We start from the raw sequence: 19,122 nt of genomic DNA, 5'->3' as shown, positions 1-19,122 counted from the left end.
TGATAAAAAGTGCATTCCTCTTTCTTCAGCCTCTTGAGTTTGGTACTCCTATCCCTTTTTTGCCTTTTCCATTGGACCCATCGTGTGTGTGTGTGTGTGTGTGTGCGCGCGTGCATGTGTACACACATACACACTTTCCTTCCATCAAACATGGCAGTTATTCCTTAATAGCAGCAAGAGGAATTTGCTCCAGCCCCTAAGTTCTTAACTTAGTATTAAAAGGAGGTAAAGTTTGGTGGTTACCGTTGAGTAAAGCAAGACTGCATTTAACCATCTTTAAAGACTGCCACCTGAGGGGTCCAACCCGGCCAACAAAGGCCTTCATAAAACATGGAACCCATTAGAACTTTTGTCCAGATTTTAATATGTAGCTCTAAAAAGGTTTCAAGACCTGAGAGTTATGCTCTGTAATTTCTCTTCAATGTCTACACAGGACAGCTTTCATTCTACCACCATCAAACCAGAAACATGTCACTATAATAACCAAGACCTGCCTCACCCCATCTGTAGGCTGCTTAAAAGCTGCTACCATTTTTGGGTCACCTTCTAAGTTAAGCTTCGCATAGTACGCCTGCTAAAGAATTACTTTTGTATTAAGAGACTGGCAAGCCGAACAGCCACCCAAGACGCTTGACCACATACAAGTGTTTTAAACATCTGCCTTCCTTTACAGAGCAACCTAAATAATTATTATTACTTTATTTAACACAGACAAACACACTAAGTCAGCCCTTTAGGTTGCCTTATTTTCTTTTCTTTTTTTTAAAGCAAAGGCACAGATGTGAGCAATGCAGAATTCTGTGTCATTTGGAATAAAATCCAAGGCCAGGCAAGATGTTTCACTTCACACCATTATTCAGAGTTGGAAGAGCAACTACAAGGTTCATTTCTGCCTCCCATTTTCATGTGCTTTCTTTCAGTGGCAACATGTTTGCAGGATACGATAGGGTAATTTGCAGTTGGAGTAAAGTGGCAGTACTTTCATGTAGCAAAAGTTGCAATGAGCAGAATTATTGATATTTTAGGGCTGTTCCCTGAATAAAAACATATTGGTCAGGTCGTCACATAGGTTGCCAACTTTTTATCTGTGTTGTAGTTATTACTGCTAATTTTTGTTGTAGATAATACTGCTAATTTTTGTGATACACAAATGGTGCAAGAAGACTTGGTCTATTTATTTGAATAATTTATGATGATGATGATACTTGTTATTAAACCCAATTAAAAAGTTATTTTAAAAGAGTCCACTGACCAGCGGTTGCAGTTGGGAAATTTTAGACTCTGTTCTTAATGGCCTTGTGCAGGTCTTATGCTTTTTAAATGGCAATGTGCATTACTTAACTTGCTTGAAAACAGGTTAAGCCAGCCCTGTTGCATTTGCAGTGCCTCTATTTCAACCTTGCAAGTGAGGCCCTGGAGCCCTGCCCCAAAGTCCCGACCTGACGCCACCGCTGTCCTCCGCTACTAGATAAATTTGAAAGCCATGGGACTGGACTATCAGACTTCAAGGGGGTCGTCCTTAGTTTCAAATCCAGGGAAACACAAGCACACACAAACACAGGCACACGTTGCTATAGAACCTGCTCAATCAGATACACCCAGGTATCTTTCCCAAACCGAAGGCACAGAATAATTCGCCCAAACAACAGCGGCTTTATGCTCCTAAGAGCACGGCGCAGCCAAGGAACCCAACATCAAAAGGATTACAGAGCTTTAGCAACACAGCTGACAAACTATTAAGCTACAATGTTGAAACAGCCACAGAGTTAAAAGCCTGAGCTTTTCCTTTCACACCTGGGAACCAAGTGGACTATCTCAGGGTACGATCTCTTTCAAGGAACATGCCAAGTCTATCCACCAGCAGCTCCTACTACATCCAGCCACCTAAAAAAAATATTTAAAAAAATAGCTCCCCAGTAAAATGGTGTTTCAGCACTGCTGATGGCTATCACTCCTTCTTTACAAAAATCTCTTTTATTCCTCTCCCAATTCCTGGTTCATACATTGGCTATCCTGGGCCTCCTATTACAGGCTTTACTTTCATCTAATTCCAGATACGGGTCAATAATGCATCTGGTTGCTTTTAATCAAGCACTGTGCTCTCTAACTAAGATATGTAAAAAGAAACCAAAATACAGTGGCACCTCGGGTAACAGACGCTTCAGGTTACAGACTCCGTTAACCCAGAAATAGTACCTCGGGTTAAGAACTTTTCTTCAGGATGAGAACAGAAATTGCACGGCGGCGGCAGCAGGAGGCCCCATTAACTAAAGTGGTACCTCAGGTTAAGATCAGTTTCAGGTTAAGAACAGACCTCCAGAACGAATTGAGTTCTTAATCCGAGGTACCATTGTATGTTTCAATAAATAATCTAAATGATTATGAACTGATCTGAATTGTTCTCCTATATTATAGAAAAGAGTACAGCAGAATATCAAACCACACAAAGAAAGATGCCAGCACCACCAAGCGAAAACTGATTTGCCAGCTTTTCATTGTTACAATACAGGCTAGAAACTTGATTTTGAATCAAAGCAGAGGTTCTTGGGCTGCTGAGGTCAGTACTCAACGGCAGATTCACAATTTGTGGAGCACATGGTATTGTCTAAGCAAACGAAAAATGGCAACTCTGTCCCAGAATCAGGTTGTAAGTTCACAGCCCCGGCCTGTCACTGAAGCTCCTGCCTGATGTCCAAAGTACAGTAGATGCAACAGCCACCACCATGTTTATGTAATCACATGCTTGTTTTGCTGACATACGATGTGGTGCCCTCCAGATGCTGCTCAACTCCAACTCCCATCATCCCTGGCCATTGATCACATATGCTAGGCTAGCTGGAGTCCAACAACCTTGGGAGGACTCTACATTAGCTACTGTTGAATTAGGCCAGTGGTTTTCAGCCAGTGTGCCATGGTACACTGGGGTGCCGCGGGCAACACTGGTCTCTGTCCCTCTTTCCTTTCCTCCCTCCTCTGTTGTCCTCTCACATCTCTGCCTCCCAAAGGCTTGCACAGATGTTTGTTGCAGCAGCCCTGGCTACAAGGTCCGCAGGCAAATTGTGCCCCTGAGCTGTCTATGGGGTACTGGCTGCCAGGAGCTGATACGGCCTCAGAGTAAGCAAGCAAGCAGGTGAGGGAGCCCAGGCAGCCAGCCCTTGCTGTTGAGAATGGACAGACAAGTCCCCATGGGGCAGTGTGAGGAGGAGGGGAGAGGAGAGAAGACTGAGGGAGGGTGTTCGAAAAAAGGTGAGAGGCTGCCAGCTCTGCAGGCAAGGGGTGACATAACTGGCCTCCTGAGCCCCACATGGGTGCCATAGAAAGAATGTAGTTGGTCAAGGGAGCTATGGACTCAAAAAGGTTGAAAACCTCTGAATTAGGCTTTGGATACTTGGCAGAACATGGTGTTAACTGGTTACATTGTTGGTTAACTTGGTGGGAGGGGGAAGGAGATCTGAGTTTAGCATCCAAATTTCACCCTTCCCGCTCCCTCCATTCCCACCCCACAGTCAGTTGACCAAAACCTTTTGCCCATCCCAGACGCTAGAAATAAGCTAGACCTAGGCCTATTTCGTTGTTGAATACTGACTATAAAATCTTTGCGAGTATATTAGCAAAGAGAATTAAAAAAGTGTTACAAGATCTTATACATAAGGACCAAGCGGGTTTCCTTCCTGGCAGACAGATGAAAGATAACATAAGAAATATAATAAATATAATAGAATATCTGAATGCCAGGAATGAGAAACAAGCTATGTTGATCTTTGTGGATGCGGAAAAAGCCTTTGATAATATATCATGGAATTTTATGTTAAAAAATTTGGAACTTATGGATGTAGGTACAGAATTTTTTAATGGAATAAAGGCAATATATACAGAACAGAAAGCGAAGTTGATAGTAAACAATTATACAACGGAAGATATTAAAATAACTAAAGGTACAAGACAAGGATGCCCATTATCACCATTACTATTCATCTTGGTGCTGGAGGTTTTGCTAAAATAAATAAGAAAAAATGAAGAAATAAAAGGGGTGTCTGTAGGAAAAAATTAGTATAAAGTTAAAGCATTTGTGGACGATTTGGTAATGACAGTGGAAGAGCCAGCGGGAAGTGTTAAAGGAATTCTTGAAGAAATAGAACAATTTGGACAAGTCGCAGGATTTTATCTAAATAAAAAAAAAGACTAAAACTATTGCTAAAAATATGGACCAAGAATTAATAGAGGAAATGCAACAAAGGACAAGGTTGGAAGTGATGAATAAAGTGAAATACTTAGGAATATGGTTAACCCCCAAGAATATCGATCTGTATCAAAACAACTACCTACCTGTCTGGAATGGAATAAAAAGGGATTTGGAGGTGTGGGTAAGATTGAAATTATCTTTTTGGGGGAGGATATCTACGATAAAGATGAGTGTGCTGCCAAGGATGTTATTTCTATTCCAATCACTGCCAATAATTAAAGGGGCATCAATTTTTAAAGAATGGCAAAAAATAATTTCAAGATATATCTGGCAGGGCAAGAAACCAAGGATTCAGTTTAAGTTATTAACAGATACGAGAGAAAGAGGTGGCTTTGCCCTGCCAGATTTGAAATTATATTATGAAGCATCATGCCTCTGTTGGTTAAAGGAATGGATTAAATTGAGGAATGGAGAGTTGTTGGATTTAGAAGGATTTGACAACAGATTTGGGTGGCATGCATATCTATGGTATGAAAAGAGGAAAATTCATAAAGGTTTTGAAAACCACATCTTCCGAAGATCATTGATAGAGGTGTGGGAGAGGTACAAAAATTTGTTGGAACCAAGACTCCCCCATTGGATTTCACCATTGGAAGTGATGAGTGTGAAAAATATAAACATGAGGGGGAGGTGGATAACTTATGGAGAATTGACAGTAAGAGAGGGGGGGAATGGGAAATGAAAACTTATGAAGAGGTGAAAGAATTTGTTTATGACTGGTTGCATTACTATCAGATCAGTGAAATGTTTAAAAAAGACTGTAAAATGTGTGGATATGAAGGGAAAGAATCAAAATTTCAAATTGAGGTATTGAATAATGAATATAAAAAATTGTCTAAAATGTATAAAATGTTGCTGGAATGGCATACAAAAGATGAAGAGGTAAAATTGGATATGATACATTGGGCCAGAGACTTCGGTTATAACATACAATATGATGACTGGATGAAATTACGGAATGAAAGGTTAAAATTTACGGCGTGTACCGCATTGAAGGAAAATGTAATGAAAATGGTTTATAGATATAGGTACATAACGCCAGTAAAATTGGCTAAAATGTATAAAATGTGTAACAAGTGCTGGAAATGTAAAGAAAAAGAAGGAACTTTCTATCATATGTGGTGGGAATGTAAAAAGGTGAAAGGTTTTTGGGAAATGATATATAATGAATTGAAAAAGATGTTGAGATATACATTTGTTAAAAAACCAGAGGCCTTCTTATTAGGATTGGTAGGAAATGAAATTAATAGAAAAGACTGTAAACTTTTCCAATACGCAGTAATAGCAGCAAGAATACTTCTGGCGCAAAGATGGAAGCAGGAAGAAATTCCAACAGTGGAAGAATGGAGAATGAAACTGACTAAATACGCAGAATTGGATAAACTGACTGGGAAGATTCGTTATCAGAAAGACCAAAAGTTTACTGAGGACTGGGGGAGATTTACAGAGTATCTGAAAGGCATATGTGATGTACAGACAATGCTTGTTGGTTTGGAAGAGTCTCTGTGAAAAATTAAGAAATATTGTAAAAAAGAAGTAAGTGGAAGGTAGAGGAATGGCTAAAGGCAATAATAAGTTTAAAAATGCATTAACAATAGAAACTTTAACAAAAGATTGGCAGAGAAATTGAGGGAAGTCAAAAATTAATGACTGTGTGATTAAGTATGAGTAGATTGTATAAAAATGTTTGAAAAATGAATAAAAATTATTTATATAAAAAAATGAAATAAGCTAGAACAAGAGAAAAGCAGAGGAATGAATCACAGGGACTGAAAGTCAGGGAAGCTGGAGGGTTCAGCTCACCCTGCATCAAAAACCACAGGTGTCACTCTTGCATGAATGGGTCAGGTGCACGGCAAAACAAAAAGGGATGCTCACATTCCATTGACAGAATGTGTGAACATTTGGACAACAAGCAACTAGGATGATTAGAAGAGATCAAAGTGGGAGGGTTAATACACAGGATTTTGTACTTACTAATCTGTGGTGATGGCAGAACCCGAGCAGCTCGGACAGGGCCGTGTCGGATGGAGTAAAGTTCCTGAGCCTCGCCGCTGATCTGTGTAACAGAATAAATAAGCACAGACACCTTAGCAAAGGCTTTTCTTGTCCCTTGCTTAGCATTCTAAAGCAGCTTCAATGGTTTGTGTCAATAGTGTTTGCTTGTGTTTTTTTAAAAAAAAAAAACTCCAGAAAATTAAAATAATAGTTCTGATTCTCTTGTAATCTGGGTGGGAAAATAATTATTTATTTTTTCTATCATTTCCCCTGATGAAAAGCTCTTTCCACAACAACAGACACTGCAACAACTGAAAAATCTGAGAGTCCAATACTGGCTTATGTGGGGCTATAGGTTTGTTTTTGTTCTTGTTTTATTATGTATTTTGTGTTATATTTTATGCTGTGAACCACCCTGACATCTACAGATGATAAATTTAATAAATAATAAATATCAACCATTATTTTTGGCTTGCATGAGAAACTACTAGATTACGATGGCTACATGTTTGCTCTGGGATTAGAGGCATTATGGCATGTATATAGCCAAGTTATACTCAGAGCAGACCCACTGAAATTAACGGGTGTAAGTTGGGCATGTCCACTGATTTCAACAGGTCTGAATATGATTAACACTGGATACACACTGGATACAACTCAACTCCTCTGAATACCAGCGAATGGAGGTCACGAGCAGGAGAACCTTCCCATAAGCATCTGATGCACAACGGTAGGAAACAGAATGGTGGACTAGACAGGCCTTTGGCTTGATCGAGCAGGACTCTCCTTACGAGAAAGCTGGAGTCTCTTTCCCAAGTCCCATCGGCACTATATATTTAAAGCAGGTGGTGTGTGGTCTCAACCACTGAGCCTCTTGGGCTTGCCAATCAGACGGTTGGTGGTTCAAATCCCTGCAATGGGGTGAGCTGCCATTGCTTTGTCCCAGCTCCTGCCAACCTAGCAGTTTGAAAGCACGCCAGTGCAAGTAGATAAATAGGTACCACTGCGGTGGGAAGGTAAACGGCATTTCTGTGCAGTCTGGTTTCTGTCACGGTGTTCCGTTGCGTCAGAAGCAGTTTAGTCATGCTGGCCACATGACCAGGAAAGCTGTCTGTGGACAAACACCGGCTCCCTCAACCTGAAACCCCATAGTCGCCTTTGACCGGACTTAACCATCCAGGGGTCCTTTATCTTTACTTTTGCCTTATATTTAAAGCAGATGTATTCCCCTCACAAAGCTCCAGTTCCAGCACCCTTAACAAACTACAGTTCCCAGGATTCTTTGGGATGTTTAAAGTGCTATGATACTGTTTTACATATATAGTGCCATTGTCTGGAGAATGTAAGGAGCTGCAGGAGCCTCTCCCGCTGCTCAGATGAGGCCAAGGCTGTTTTGTTTTTCCTCTAAATTGCAGGATAAAGGAGCATTCCAAAAAAAAGGGAACTGCCAAGGGCGCTCACACCTAATAAGCAGATCTGCGGACCCCTGCTTTAATTAATTTGGTCATTAATGGAATCCTAGAAGAGATCAGTTCAGGGTTAGTCGAGGAATAATTCTTCCAGACTTCCTGTAAGCGGCTCATCAGAACTGTTTGGTAATGGATCCGATACGGAATGTCAAACATTCTGGGAAAACGGCAAACATTACGAAGCAATGTGCCAAATCGAAAAGAACTTAAAACAGATGTAATGAAGCTAAACCTCTTAAAGCCAACAACATGCTGACATAGAGAGAACCCCAGAATAAATTTGGCAAAGCAAGCAGCATACAATGTCAGGAACCAGGTGGAGGCTGAGTGAAAGGGGTTACAAATCCAGAAATACTAAGCTGCAAGTCCACACAAACTTCTAAAAATGTTTCTAAAAACTCATGGAGGATACAACAATCAAGGGCTACTAACCATGACAGCAATGTTCTACCTTCACTGTCAGAGGAAGTATGAGAAGGTCTCTTCTCATGTTCTTAATGATTACATATGCACCAACCTTAAGCAGAGCTAACCTTAACCCAGGTTCCTTCTTGATGACAGTTTTCAGAGCAAACAACTCATATGCAAAGCAGGGAACTTCACCCTGGCTTCTGACACTTGAGGTGTATATTTTAAAGACCCACCTTACTTTTGTGGTTGTAAGTCGTTTTAAACTGTTTTTAATATTATGTTTTAATGTTGCAACCTGCCACTAACCTAAGGAGCTCCAGACAATCATGGAGGAAGGAGGAAAAAACAAAATGGCTACTAGATCCCCAGTTCCCAAACTTGCCAACTCTTCAGAGACTCCCAGATGGAGTTTGTAAAGAAACGTAATTAGAAGAACAGACGAGGGGAGGGGGGGCACTTTAAATTGTTCAAAAAGCACCTGTGGCAAAACAGAAACCTGCTCATCATGGCTACCATTTTGGACACATTCCACCTAAGTGGCGAATCCCCGGTGGAAACTCCTTTTGTAAGCATCTACACGCAGAAACACTCCTTTGCCTTTCAAAAAGCCAAGGACATTCTGAGACAGGTTTTAAGAATGAGATATGAGGGCTTAAAAGCAGCCTCAGGTGTTCCTTGCCACAGAAGGGCAAGCCGACAGCCATCACTGCAGGCAGGGGACTTGCCAGCTCCGGCTACACAAGGAACAAAGTCACTGGTCCATTGACTTTAAAAACACAAGAGGCCTGCATCTGAGGCGCAAGGAGCCCGTTTGTCAAACCTAAGTGCAGCATCACACCCACCCCATCTGTGTGTGAGAGAGAAAGACAGAGGGAGCTGAAGTTGTGCCTTCTGTCCCTTTCCCAGCTGCGGCCGGTATTTTAAGGAGGAGGAAAAGAAGATGATGAAGAAAAAAAGAAACACTTCATTTGAATCAATGTCTTAATTCCTGATGACAGGCTTTGTTGTCTGGAAGCATACCAGTTTGAATCCATAACAAACAAACACAAAATGGGATATTATTCCCCTTACTGTGCGAACAAATATTTTCCGACCATAGAAAATAACTTACATATGGGGAGGGAGGGAAGAGAAAGAGAAATATAAATAAATAAAAGATGAAGAAGACAGGCGTGACAACCCAGAAGAGAAATCAAAACTGGGAATTCAAGCGCTGGTACAGAAACAGACAAAACACGATTTTGCTTGCATGGGGGGAAAAGTATGCTCTAAAATATTAAAGTACACTTCTCCCCTACCCCCAAAACAGAACTGTTAGAACTATAGTTTACCCCACACAGAGCTATACTTCCCAGTGCCCTTAGGAAACTACAGTTCCAAATATTCAGCTTCTCCTGCCTCAGGTTGGTGCTATAGGGGCCCATTTCAACATTACAGCTTCAGCACAGAGGATGTCAAGATGGGCTTCCTTTGGGATATGCCCCACTCAGCAGTCAGAATGTTTTAGAATTCTTGGGGCTTCCTATCACAGTCGCCGTATCCAACCTCCTGTCTCCAGTGGCAGCAATTCCTAAAAGCAATCATTCATTTATTTGTCTGCATTATTGACAGGGAGCCTTCTAGGGAGAGCCATCGCAAGGCAATGGGCAATGCAAACGTAAAGTCAATAGGATGAAAAGTTACAAACGTCAGTAGGATTTAAAAGACCCCAAAAAAGAAGAAAGAAAGAAAACCAAATGCAAAATACAGAACAGAGCCAGCAGCAGATTGACTGAAGTACTGTAAAATCAGATGGCTTGACAACAAAAACCCATGGGTTGGCCCAAGACATTTTGCTGTGTGGTGAAAGGACAAATGTTACATCCACAGCAGTGATGACAAGGCATCCTCCCCTCCACCAGAGGGCAGCATGCTAGCTTGGGAGGTGCAGGACACAAACAGCTCTATTCCATGCCCCCTCAGTACCTGCCTCATGCTGCCTAACAGTAGGGCCAGTCCTGTCTGTCCAACAAAGGGGTGGCTGGTTAAAGGGCAGGAAAGATGCTTTAATTTTTTTCAGTCAAAGAGCCATCCTCATTATTTCGGCAGGCAGGGTTTTAAAGGCGCCACCAAAAATTGTCGGAGCCTCTGTGATGTCTTCAAAATGTTGGCAACCCTAATAATCCGAGTTGACAAGCGGCCGTTGTTGCTGTCCTTTTTTTGCGCAACGGATGAAGTTCTGAGCCAGCTCCACATTTTAATATTCTTTGATTTCACTAATGCAAGACAACGGCAAGGCGTTTGTTGTCTTAAAACTGAAGACTTTCTCCAGACATGTTGAAAAGAATGAAGCCTTTGGCGAAGCATGTGAACAGCACAGCTTCAATGACCTGGTGCAGATGCAACACTGAGCCTGAGGGACTCTTGAACTCCTCCGACCTGGCGTGCCTAAGAGTGAATCTCCTGTACTGCCCACCCCCCGCAAAAAAAAAAAAAGACACAGCACCACTGACGTTAACCGCTAATGACATGCTCTGTCTTCCTGGTTCAAATCTGCCCCCAGTTCAAATTCTACCCTCTCTGCACAGTAACCATATTAACCTACCTTACAGGGTTGTGGTAAGAACTGCCCAAATAATGTACATAAGGTACAGGGAATCTGTAGTCACTGGACTACAACTCCCATAATCCCTGACTACTGGCCTTGCTGGCTGCTGGGAGTCCAGTGACATCTAGGGAGCCACAGGTTCCCCTTCCCCAATGTGCATTTAGAAATCTGAACTCTCAGAGGAGCTCTAGAAAAAGTATGGAGAACTGCACCTTCCTCGTTTATTTCACTGCTCTCTCCCTGGGAAGAGCAAAGCAGCAGCAGTAGCAAAGGGCACTATGTGAGGGTGCAAGCACCATGTGCACATTTTGCACTATGCTTTGGTTTACTAATGCAAGGCAACAGTAGGGTATTTGTTCCCTTAAAAACAGAGACTTTTGTATGGAGTTGGGGGGTGGTAGTGGTTAGCTTTAACCACAGCTAACATCGGTGTCAGCGGATTCCTTAACCCCAGTTAAGTTGGAGATGGAGCAAAGTGAGTCCTGATGTTACACATGGCCTGGCTCAATATACACAGACTTGGAGTGTGTGTGTGTTGCTTAATATTTACAGAAGTATAGGATCCCAACAACTTTTATAGAAAACATTTTACCATGTTTCTCTGGTGATCTTATTTGTGAAACATCAACACTGCTAGGATGACATCTGACTGTCTGTAGCTGAGAGATCTGCCATCTTGCAAGGCTTTTGGAGGGCCAGAAACTCAAAGACTGCAGCCTTTAAGACATAATATACCTGTATGCCCCTGTGCCTTGATTTCAGCTAAATCCATTCAACAGGTTTCCACTTTTCCCCACAAGAATAAAACCAAATAATCATGCCCACTTTTATCCCAAAATTGGCATGTACTTGGCACTGGACAGGGCAGTTCTGGGTTGAAAAGGACATAATAAATGCCTTCTGCCAGATTCAGGACCCTCAACACAACTTCTACATTCACTGAGGCCTGAGCACACACACAAAGGCCACTGTTGAAGCCCATATTGCAATACATTACATTGAGGAAGACATGGGGAACCTGTGGCCCTTAGATGTTTTGAACTACAACTCGCATCATCCTTGACCACTGTCCATGCTAGCTGATGGGACTGATGGGAGCTGGAGTCCAACAACACCTGGAGACTGCAGGTACCTCATCCCTGAATTAGGTTATTGTATTACTATTATGGCTAGCCCAGCCTTATTTGTTTTTGAACATTGTTTGTTTTTTAATGTATCTGTTCTATTTCATGATTTCTTTGGTAACAGTGCAATACAGTTGTACCTCGGGTTACATACGCTTCAGCTTACAGACGCTTGAGGTTACAGACTCCGCTAACCCAGAAATAGTACCTCAGGTTCAGAACCTTGCTTCAGGATGAGAACAGAAATCGTGCTCTGGCGGCGCAGCAGCAGCTGGAGGCCCCATTAGCTAAAGTGATGCTTCAGGTTAAGAACAGTTTCATGTTAAGAATGGACCTCCGGAACAAATTAAGTACTTAACCCGAGGTACCACTGGCACGATTTCTGTTCTCATCCTGAAGCAAAGTTCTTAACCTGAAGCACTATTTCTGGGTTAGTGGAGTCTGTAACCTGAAGCGTATGTAACCCGAGGTACCACTGTACTTCCATAAGAGACAGCCACTTTGAGGAGAAGCCCGTTTGAAAGAGAAACCAGTTCCAAACATTTTGCTGCTGGTGCTGCTGCTATGGCAGGATGGCAAGGGGAAAACCACCAAAAACTAAGTTCTACTCAGAGTCGACCCATTGAAATTAATGAACTGAAGTTAGTCATGCCCATTACTCCCAACTGCTTACTCTGAGTAGGATTGGGACTGGATAAAAACTTGAACAACAGTGCGATCCCACATTTCACAATTCATAAGCCATACCCTGCACCACTTGGGATGATTTCATCCCATTTCCCTTCTTCAAAAATGCACCATTTTCTTTCTTTTTTTATTTAAAGATGACTTTAAACCTCCCCACCCACCTTTTCCCCTGCGGGTGAGGAGGGGGAAATGAAGGGAAAGTTGTTGAAATAAACAGCTTCCTCCTCCCCCCCCCCTTTTTTTGTGCATCATAGATTAACACACCACACTTCAAAAAATAAAATAAATCTCCCGGGCTGTTTGCCGTGCCCAACCGCTACCAGAGCCCTTTGAAGCAAATCTAAATGGGATATTCCATTTGCAAGTAACACTTTGGTAGTCAAAAGATCTTACTCTGAGGGGGATTTAATGCAAAACCACTCAGACTGGAGAGAGACACACCATCAGAAAGGAGGGCCAAGAAGTGTTTCCAAGCCCATGTAACACCATTATGGAGGGTGTCGGCTTAGGAACTGTCATAAACACTTCATAATCACTCAGACACAAACCGGGTTGCCTGGAGCACATTAGTTTATTAAGTGCTGAATAGGTGTCCAGCAGAACAGAGAACTAAAGCACAACGCTATAGATAAAAGGGGGAAGTTTGCATGCACTATTAAGAGGCTTGGGGCATTGGGGGGCTTTTTGGGTGAGCGGGAGGGTTTCTAAATATAGAAATCTAAAAGGGAAGCACCTCTGTACAGTTACCAAGAACAGATAATAAGACAAAACTCCTCATCTATAGATACCTAAAGTGTATCTTATCACAGGAAGGGGGCATGGATTACTTTGGTGGCTTTTAAATACTAATCAGGGGAACCCCAAGGCTTATTATCTGTAGGAGTGATGCTGTCAGGTTGGGCTTTGGGACAGAGGTCTGAGGTCCCTAACAACAGAATGAGCAGGAGGGCTGGCAAATCACTGCAAGGCCTTTTAAAGTAAGTGAAATAATGTGCACGACCAGCTAAAACTGGGGCCTCCAATAAGGCCATTTAAGTCCAGAGTCCAAACCTGCCTAACTGTACCACCAATCACAATAGACTGGCATTCCTGAAATGGCTTCTACACCACTACTGACCTTCCTCCACAAAACACAGCTGCGGGATTATGTCCGACTCTCAAATCATGAGGCTTGATAGTGAAGACCAGAGAGGCTGGGCCATGTAGATCAATGGAAGGGGGGGAACCTGTGGTCTTCCAGGTGTTGTTGGACTCCCAGTTCCCATCAACCAGCATGGCCAATGGTCAGGGATGATGTGAGTCCAACATCTGGAGGGCCACATGTTCCCCACCTTTGAAGTAAATTGACCCTAAATCCTAAAACACACTCTGTTGCATGCAAGGGGTTTCCAAACGGACATGAGAAAGGTTGTTCTGAAGGTGGAACCTTTGCAGCCCATCAACTGGAAGAAACAGCTCCTGAACTAGGGACGGCTCGGAATTTATCAGGAGCTCCTCCAAGGGAAGACTGAGCACACATTGAACAAATGGTCCTGAAAAAGACAACTTGCCTGCCACCTTCTCCTGCCAACACATAGCCATAAGGGAGCACATGGTGTATTCTGAGGCACACTCAGTGTACACAGGGCAACTATCTGCCCTGGGTCTAGTAGGAAAACAGGAACACAGAAACCCCAGCAATGTGCAGAGGTTCTTTAGCTGGCAATGTGAAAATGATTTTATTGCTGGGGATGGGGAAGAAATCTGATTCAGTTTGCATTTAATGGTTAATCTACTTAAATTTCCACTTCCTGAAACTGAAATGTAGTCGGCCTTTGAAGTTCTAACTTCTCTGAGTTTTGCAATGCAGCTCTCCAGCTAAATAACACACAGAAAAATGCATACACCAGGGGAAAGTGTGCAGAAAAATCCATATATGAGTAAAAACAATACATTTTCTGTTGTGTGTGGGGGGGGGTGGATCTTGAAAAACAAAAACAACCATACATATAAGGAGAGATCGGCACTAAAATACTGAGGGTTTTCATGAGGCCATAAAAAAAACCCAGCAGATTGGTTTGCAAATGCGCAGAGCTTAACTTAAGAGTACAAAAATAAGAAAACAAGAGAAATAGAAATTGACAGATTCTGCCACCCTCCTGCAAAAGAAGCTTCTCCTCAAGTGCCAGCACATGACACAGAATCTGTTTAACATCATCCCTGCCTTCCCCCGTCTCTGCTGCAAACCATCTTCCAAAGTTTGTTGCCACCAAAGCTGCTGATGCAGGTCTCCTGTTCTTAGCTCAGTATCATAGCGACACCTAATGCCCATTCCCCAAAACATCACTCTTTGTGACAGCACAGCACTCAAAGGCTATAAAGACACTCGTTCTCGTTTGACACACCTGACAAAATATTATGAAAAGCAGTAACTGATTGAAGAACATTAAAATAAAAAAATAAAAAACCTGCTGGGTTAATCCAGAGGCTTATATTTTTCTTTTTCCTTTTACAGGTTTTTATTGATTTTTATACAAATGCAAATGCAAGAACCATTAAACACTTACCTAGCAGTACATATAACAGTGTTTGTTCTATGAACTGAATTTAGCCATTAGCTTACTCATTCAATGTTCACACATATTACTTAACACAACCTCTCCACTGAGAAGATTGAATGGTTGGTGTAACAAGGTCTTGATTGTGGTCATTAACTTACGCTAAGTCACAAACGAACAATCACACCCTAGACCAACCCCAACCTCTCTCACCGCCAAAGGAACACAAGCGAATAGCAAAGAGAACCTTCACAAGCAATGCTGACACAAAACCCCACACGTACATTAAGCAAACTAGAAACATAGCCACCCGACCCCATCCCCACTCACTATTTCCCTCTCCACCTTTCCCCCTTTTCTTTCTAATGTAACACTAATGTCTCAACAAATGAAACTGATCTGTTGAAAATGTAACTTGAAAAAGTAGACATTGCACATACCTTTGTAAACCAAGAAAACTTTAATAAAACATGCTTTAAAAAAAAAACTTATGCTGAGGAAAGGGGTCCATGTTTCTTGGGAGGTATCTCTTTTTATTATACCTTTAATCCCTCTCTTGTGTCTGGTGAGATTCTCAGAAATTGCTGAAAATCCAAGATATAGCCAAGATATGTTCAGGGGTATTTCAGACTGGTTGTTCCATTGTTGAGCTATTGCTAATTTTGCTGCATTAAGTAAGAAGTCTTCTCAGCTATCTGTGGTGCAAGCTGGAGCCCAAGTCTATGTCTAAAGATGGTAGGTCTAAGGCAGAATTTGGAGAAAGAGGTTGGCTTGTAATTGCAGATTTAATGGAGAATACTTAATTCCAAAAGTTTTTAACATTCAGAGAACCTCCTTTAGTGCTTTTGCTTGGCTGGAGTGTGTTTCAGCTATGAACATGCCTCTTTGATTGCCTAGACAGTGAGGTGTGTATGTGTGTATATAGAAATCCCATGGCTCAGATGCAAAGCCTGTATCTTCTGGGAGTTGTGTGTTCAGTTTTGTGAACCCAAATACTTTTTAAATTATTATTACAGCAGGAATTTTACCTCATTCCTGATTTTATCATTCTACCTTGAATTTTATTTTCATTGTAGTACATTTCTCATACACCACTTAGAGCCATCTGTGAATAAGCAGGGTATAGTTTGTCAATGTAAAGAAAGACGAATGTAGACTAAAGAACATAAGAAGAGCCCTGCCGAATCAGGCCAATGGCTCATCCAGTCCAGCATCCTGTTCTCACAGTGGCTGACCAGGTGCCTATGCAGAACCTGCAAGCAATCAGGGCATGAGTACAACAGCATATCAATGAGGTACTTACAGGTATGCTCCATATCTGTATCCCATCACTGTAGCCAATCATGAGCAGCAAAGGAGGCTCATTGCCAGTGCTGTGCATCTCGTGCAATTCTACATTCCTTGAGGTATCTAAAAGGTCCAGAAGAAAAACCAGAAGTCACAGTGGTGTAGCATCAAAGCAAGGTGACTCTTACACACACACACACCCGGTTTAAACATTCTGAGCAGCTAACAACAGACGGAGCTTGGCAAATGCTGACATTTGCCCAGAATTCTGGTAGGACAGATGCTTTGCATGCACAAGGTCACAGGTTCAATCCCTGGTTGTGCTGGAAAAGTCTCCCACCCCGTCTAAAAACCCTGGAGAGCTACTGCCAGGGAGTGTAGACCAGGGACAGCTGAAGCGGTGCCCTCCATTTGTTGCTGTACTACAGCTTCCGAACCATGGGCAGCATGAACCATGACGGTTGAAGACACATTGGGATTTTGACAAGCGAGTCCAGAAGAGTTATTCTCTCAAGATGTCAACATCTGAGGAGGGAGGGAATTACCTTGCAGACTATACACCAACCTTATTTATAAGTAAATAAATAAATGTAATACAGAAGTCTGCTGCAATGCTCCATTACCAAAATTTAAATATTAGCCTTGTGCAAGACTTGTATATATATTAAAAAATAGCAAATGAAAGTTAATTTTTCCTCCACCAACCTCCCCAAACCAGAAGGCTCCATTGTGCCCACTGCAAAACTTGGGGTCCTTTTTATTGTGCGTTCACGATGGTATCAGGACAGTTATACATGATGTTTGCATTTGCAAAAGGTTTGGCCTTAGTGCTATGTTGAATACAACTGATTGCTATGAAACATCAGCAAAAATGTAAAAACTGGGTTGTGTAAGTGATACTAATCTGAAAGTGCCAGGTCTTAGCAAACCACTGGAAGTATAGAATTGGGGCCTGCTCCTAGTGGATGCCTGCTAAACATCATATGGGGGGAAAGCCGCAGATGCTGAACAAGCAGGCAGTGGGACATATATAGAAGAAGGTAGGCCATGATATATCCAAGTCCCCAAGCTGTTTAGAACTGTAAATGGTCAAAGCCAACATCTTGAATGACTGGCAACCCAAGAACAAATATAGAAAACAGGATAGTGGGTGGGGAGAGACGTACCATTCAAGTCAGAATTTTCAAATCTGACCCATACAATTTTCTCTTTTTCTTCTGTAGGAGTCGTACCACTGTAGGCCTATAAGGAAAAAGGGAATGAGGAGAGAAAATTGTCAAAATATTATTATTGCCTACCCATGATGATAATGCACAAAACAAGCTATAACAATCTACTAATCCAACCTGTGGGGCTTGCAACAAAATGTTGCAGTGTATCCTCCTAAAGAAACAGACAGCTATTTCCTTCAGGCAGGGCAGGCCATTCCACATGCCATTTTACTTTTCCAACAGACTCTCATTATAATAGAAGTACTAAGTGTGCTTAGTCCTCTTTGTTCTGTGAGGCTTTCATGGGCAAAAGGGGCTGCCCATTTAGACTGATTTTAATTTTAGATGCAATATTGGAGTTCAACTCAAGGAGGCCAATATCTTCTCCTTGTCTTGCAGTGGCCCCGTTTTGCCTAAAATCCTATCAACACTCACCATGTTAAGTTTGATATTAAGAGGAGTTTTCAAAATACAACACAATCAAGCCATTAGTCATGGGTCTACTCTGCCCAGAATTTAATTGACTAAACTGTCGGAACACGACAGCCTTAATAGCTGTATTCTACAGGTTTAACTGCAATCTGTTTCAAGTAACCTACTCTGCTCTACTGTTAAAGGAGAAAAGTAAGGGGGGGGGGATACACCAGTCAGCATTACAAAATACCTGTACTTACCTGTGGTACAACATCTTGCAGAAAGGTAACAACACTTTCCATATACGACTGTTCTCTGTATACCCAGAAAAAAAGAGAAGAAAAATGAAAATCCAAGAATACTTCATTTTACTTGTGACATTTTATGCCACCTTTGAAGGACTCAAAGTGCTCCCCTGTTTCATCTTCACAACAGCCCTGCGAGGTAGGAGAGGCTGAGGGATAGTGTGGCTGTAAGATAGGGAGCAAGCCTTTTCTATGGGAGGCTAAGATTTGAGCTATACTCAAAATTGCCACATGGGAGGAGAGACTGCAAGATTACTGTTGTGTTTAACCTTAACTCTAAAAGTCAACAAAGTAGTTAATGAAGCAAACATGAAAACTCAAATAAAATGTTTTGATATGGACTAATATATGAAAGCCATACAAAACTACCTAGCAGCAGATCTCAATATTATCTATCTACTCAAACAATAAAATATATTCATGACAGCAAGTTAATGAGAAATTAGATAAAAGAACCCAGTGTGTTTCAACCTAGCAGATCTTCCTCAGCAGAATAATGATCAATGCACTTCTACAGCATAACCAGCCAAAACTTTTGGGGAGCAATATGGCGAGGGGGGCGGGTATGCTCACTGAAATAAATATACGATTTCAGCAGTGGCAGGACCTGAGCCCGGCTTCGGCTGGGGAGGGCGGGATATAATTTATTATTATTATTATTATTATTATTATTATATTACATTAAAAAGTATTGCAAAACCTGCTGAACGTGAACATACTAAGTATTTTTGTCTAGGTTATTTTTTTATTCACGTATTATTTATGTATCACCTCAGCCAAAACAAAACAGTTCCTAAACAACTTGCAGGAAAGAAAGGTGGGGGAAAGCAAAATTTTATTATCTAATTT

At 41.8% G+C, this 19,122-nt stretch overlaps 1 protein-coding gene across 15 annotated transcripts in view; it reads right to left on the bottom strand.

Moving 5' to 3' along the window:
- Window positions 1–19,122, bottom strand: part of BCAS3 (BCAS3 microtubule associated cell migration factor) — a 467,771-nt gene that overhangs the window by 439,651 nt on the left and 8,998 nt on the right. For all 15 annotated transcript variants that reach the window (XM_083479822.1, XM_083479833.1, XM_083479824.1 and 12 more), the window contains 4 exons: window positions 18,229–18,283; window positions 17,510–17,585; window positions 16,360–16,466; window positions 6,221–6,302 (listed from right to left, as the gene is read on the bottom strand). In XM_083479822.1, coding sequence (XP_083335948.1) covers window positions 6,221–6,302; window positions 16,360–16,466; window positions 17,510–17,585; window positions 18,229–18,283 — 320 coding nt within the window. The remainder of the gene's footprint in view (window positions 1–6,220; window positions 6,303–16,359; window positions 16,467–17,509; window positions 17,586–18,228; window positions 18,284–19,122) is intronic.

The sequence above is a fragment of the Podarcis liolepis genome (genome assembly GCF_965112155.1).
Source record: "Podarcis liolepis genome assembly, chromosome: 16".
Classification (NCBI taxonomy): Eukaryota; Metazoa; Chordata; class Lepidosauria; order Squamata; family Lacertidae; genus Podarcis; species Podarcis liolepis.
Note: the sequence above shows the minus strand (reverse complement) of the source record. Positions and strands in the feature narration are given on the sequence as shown.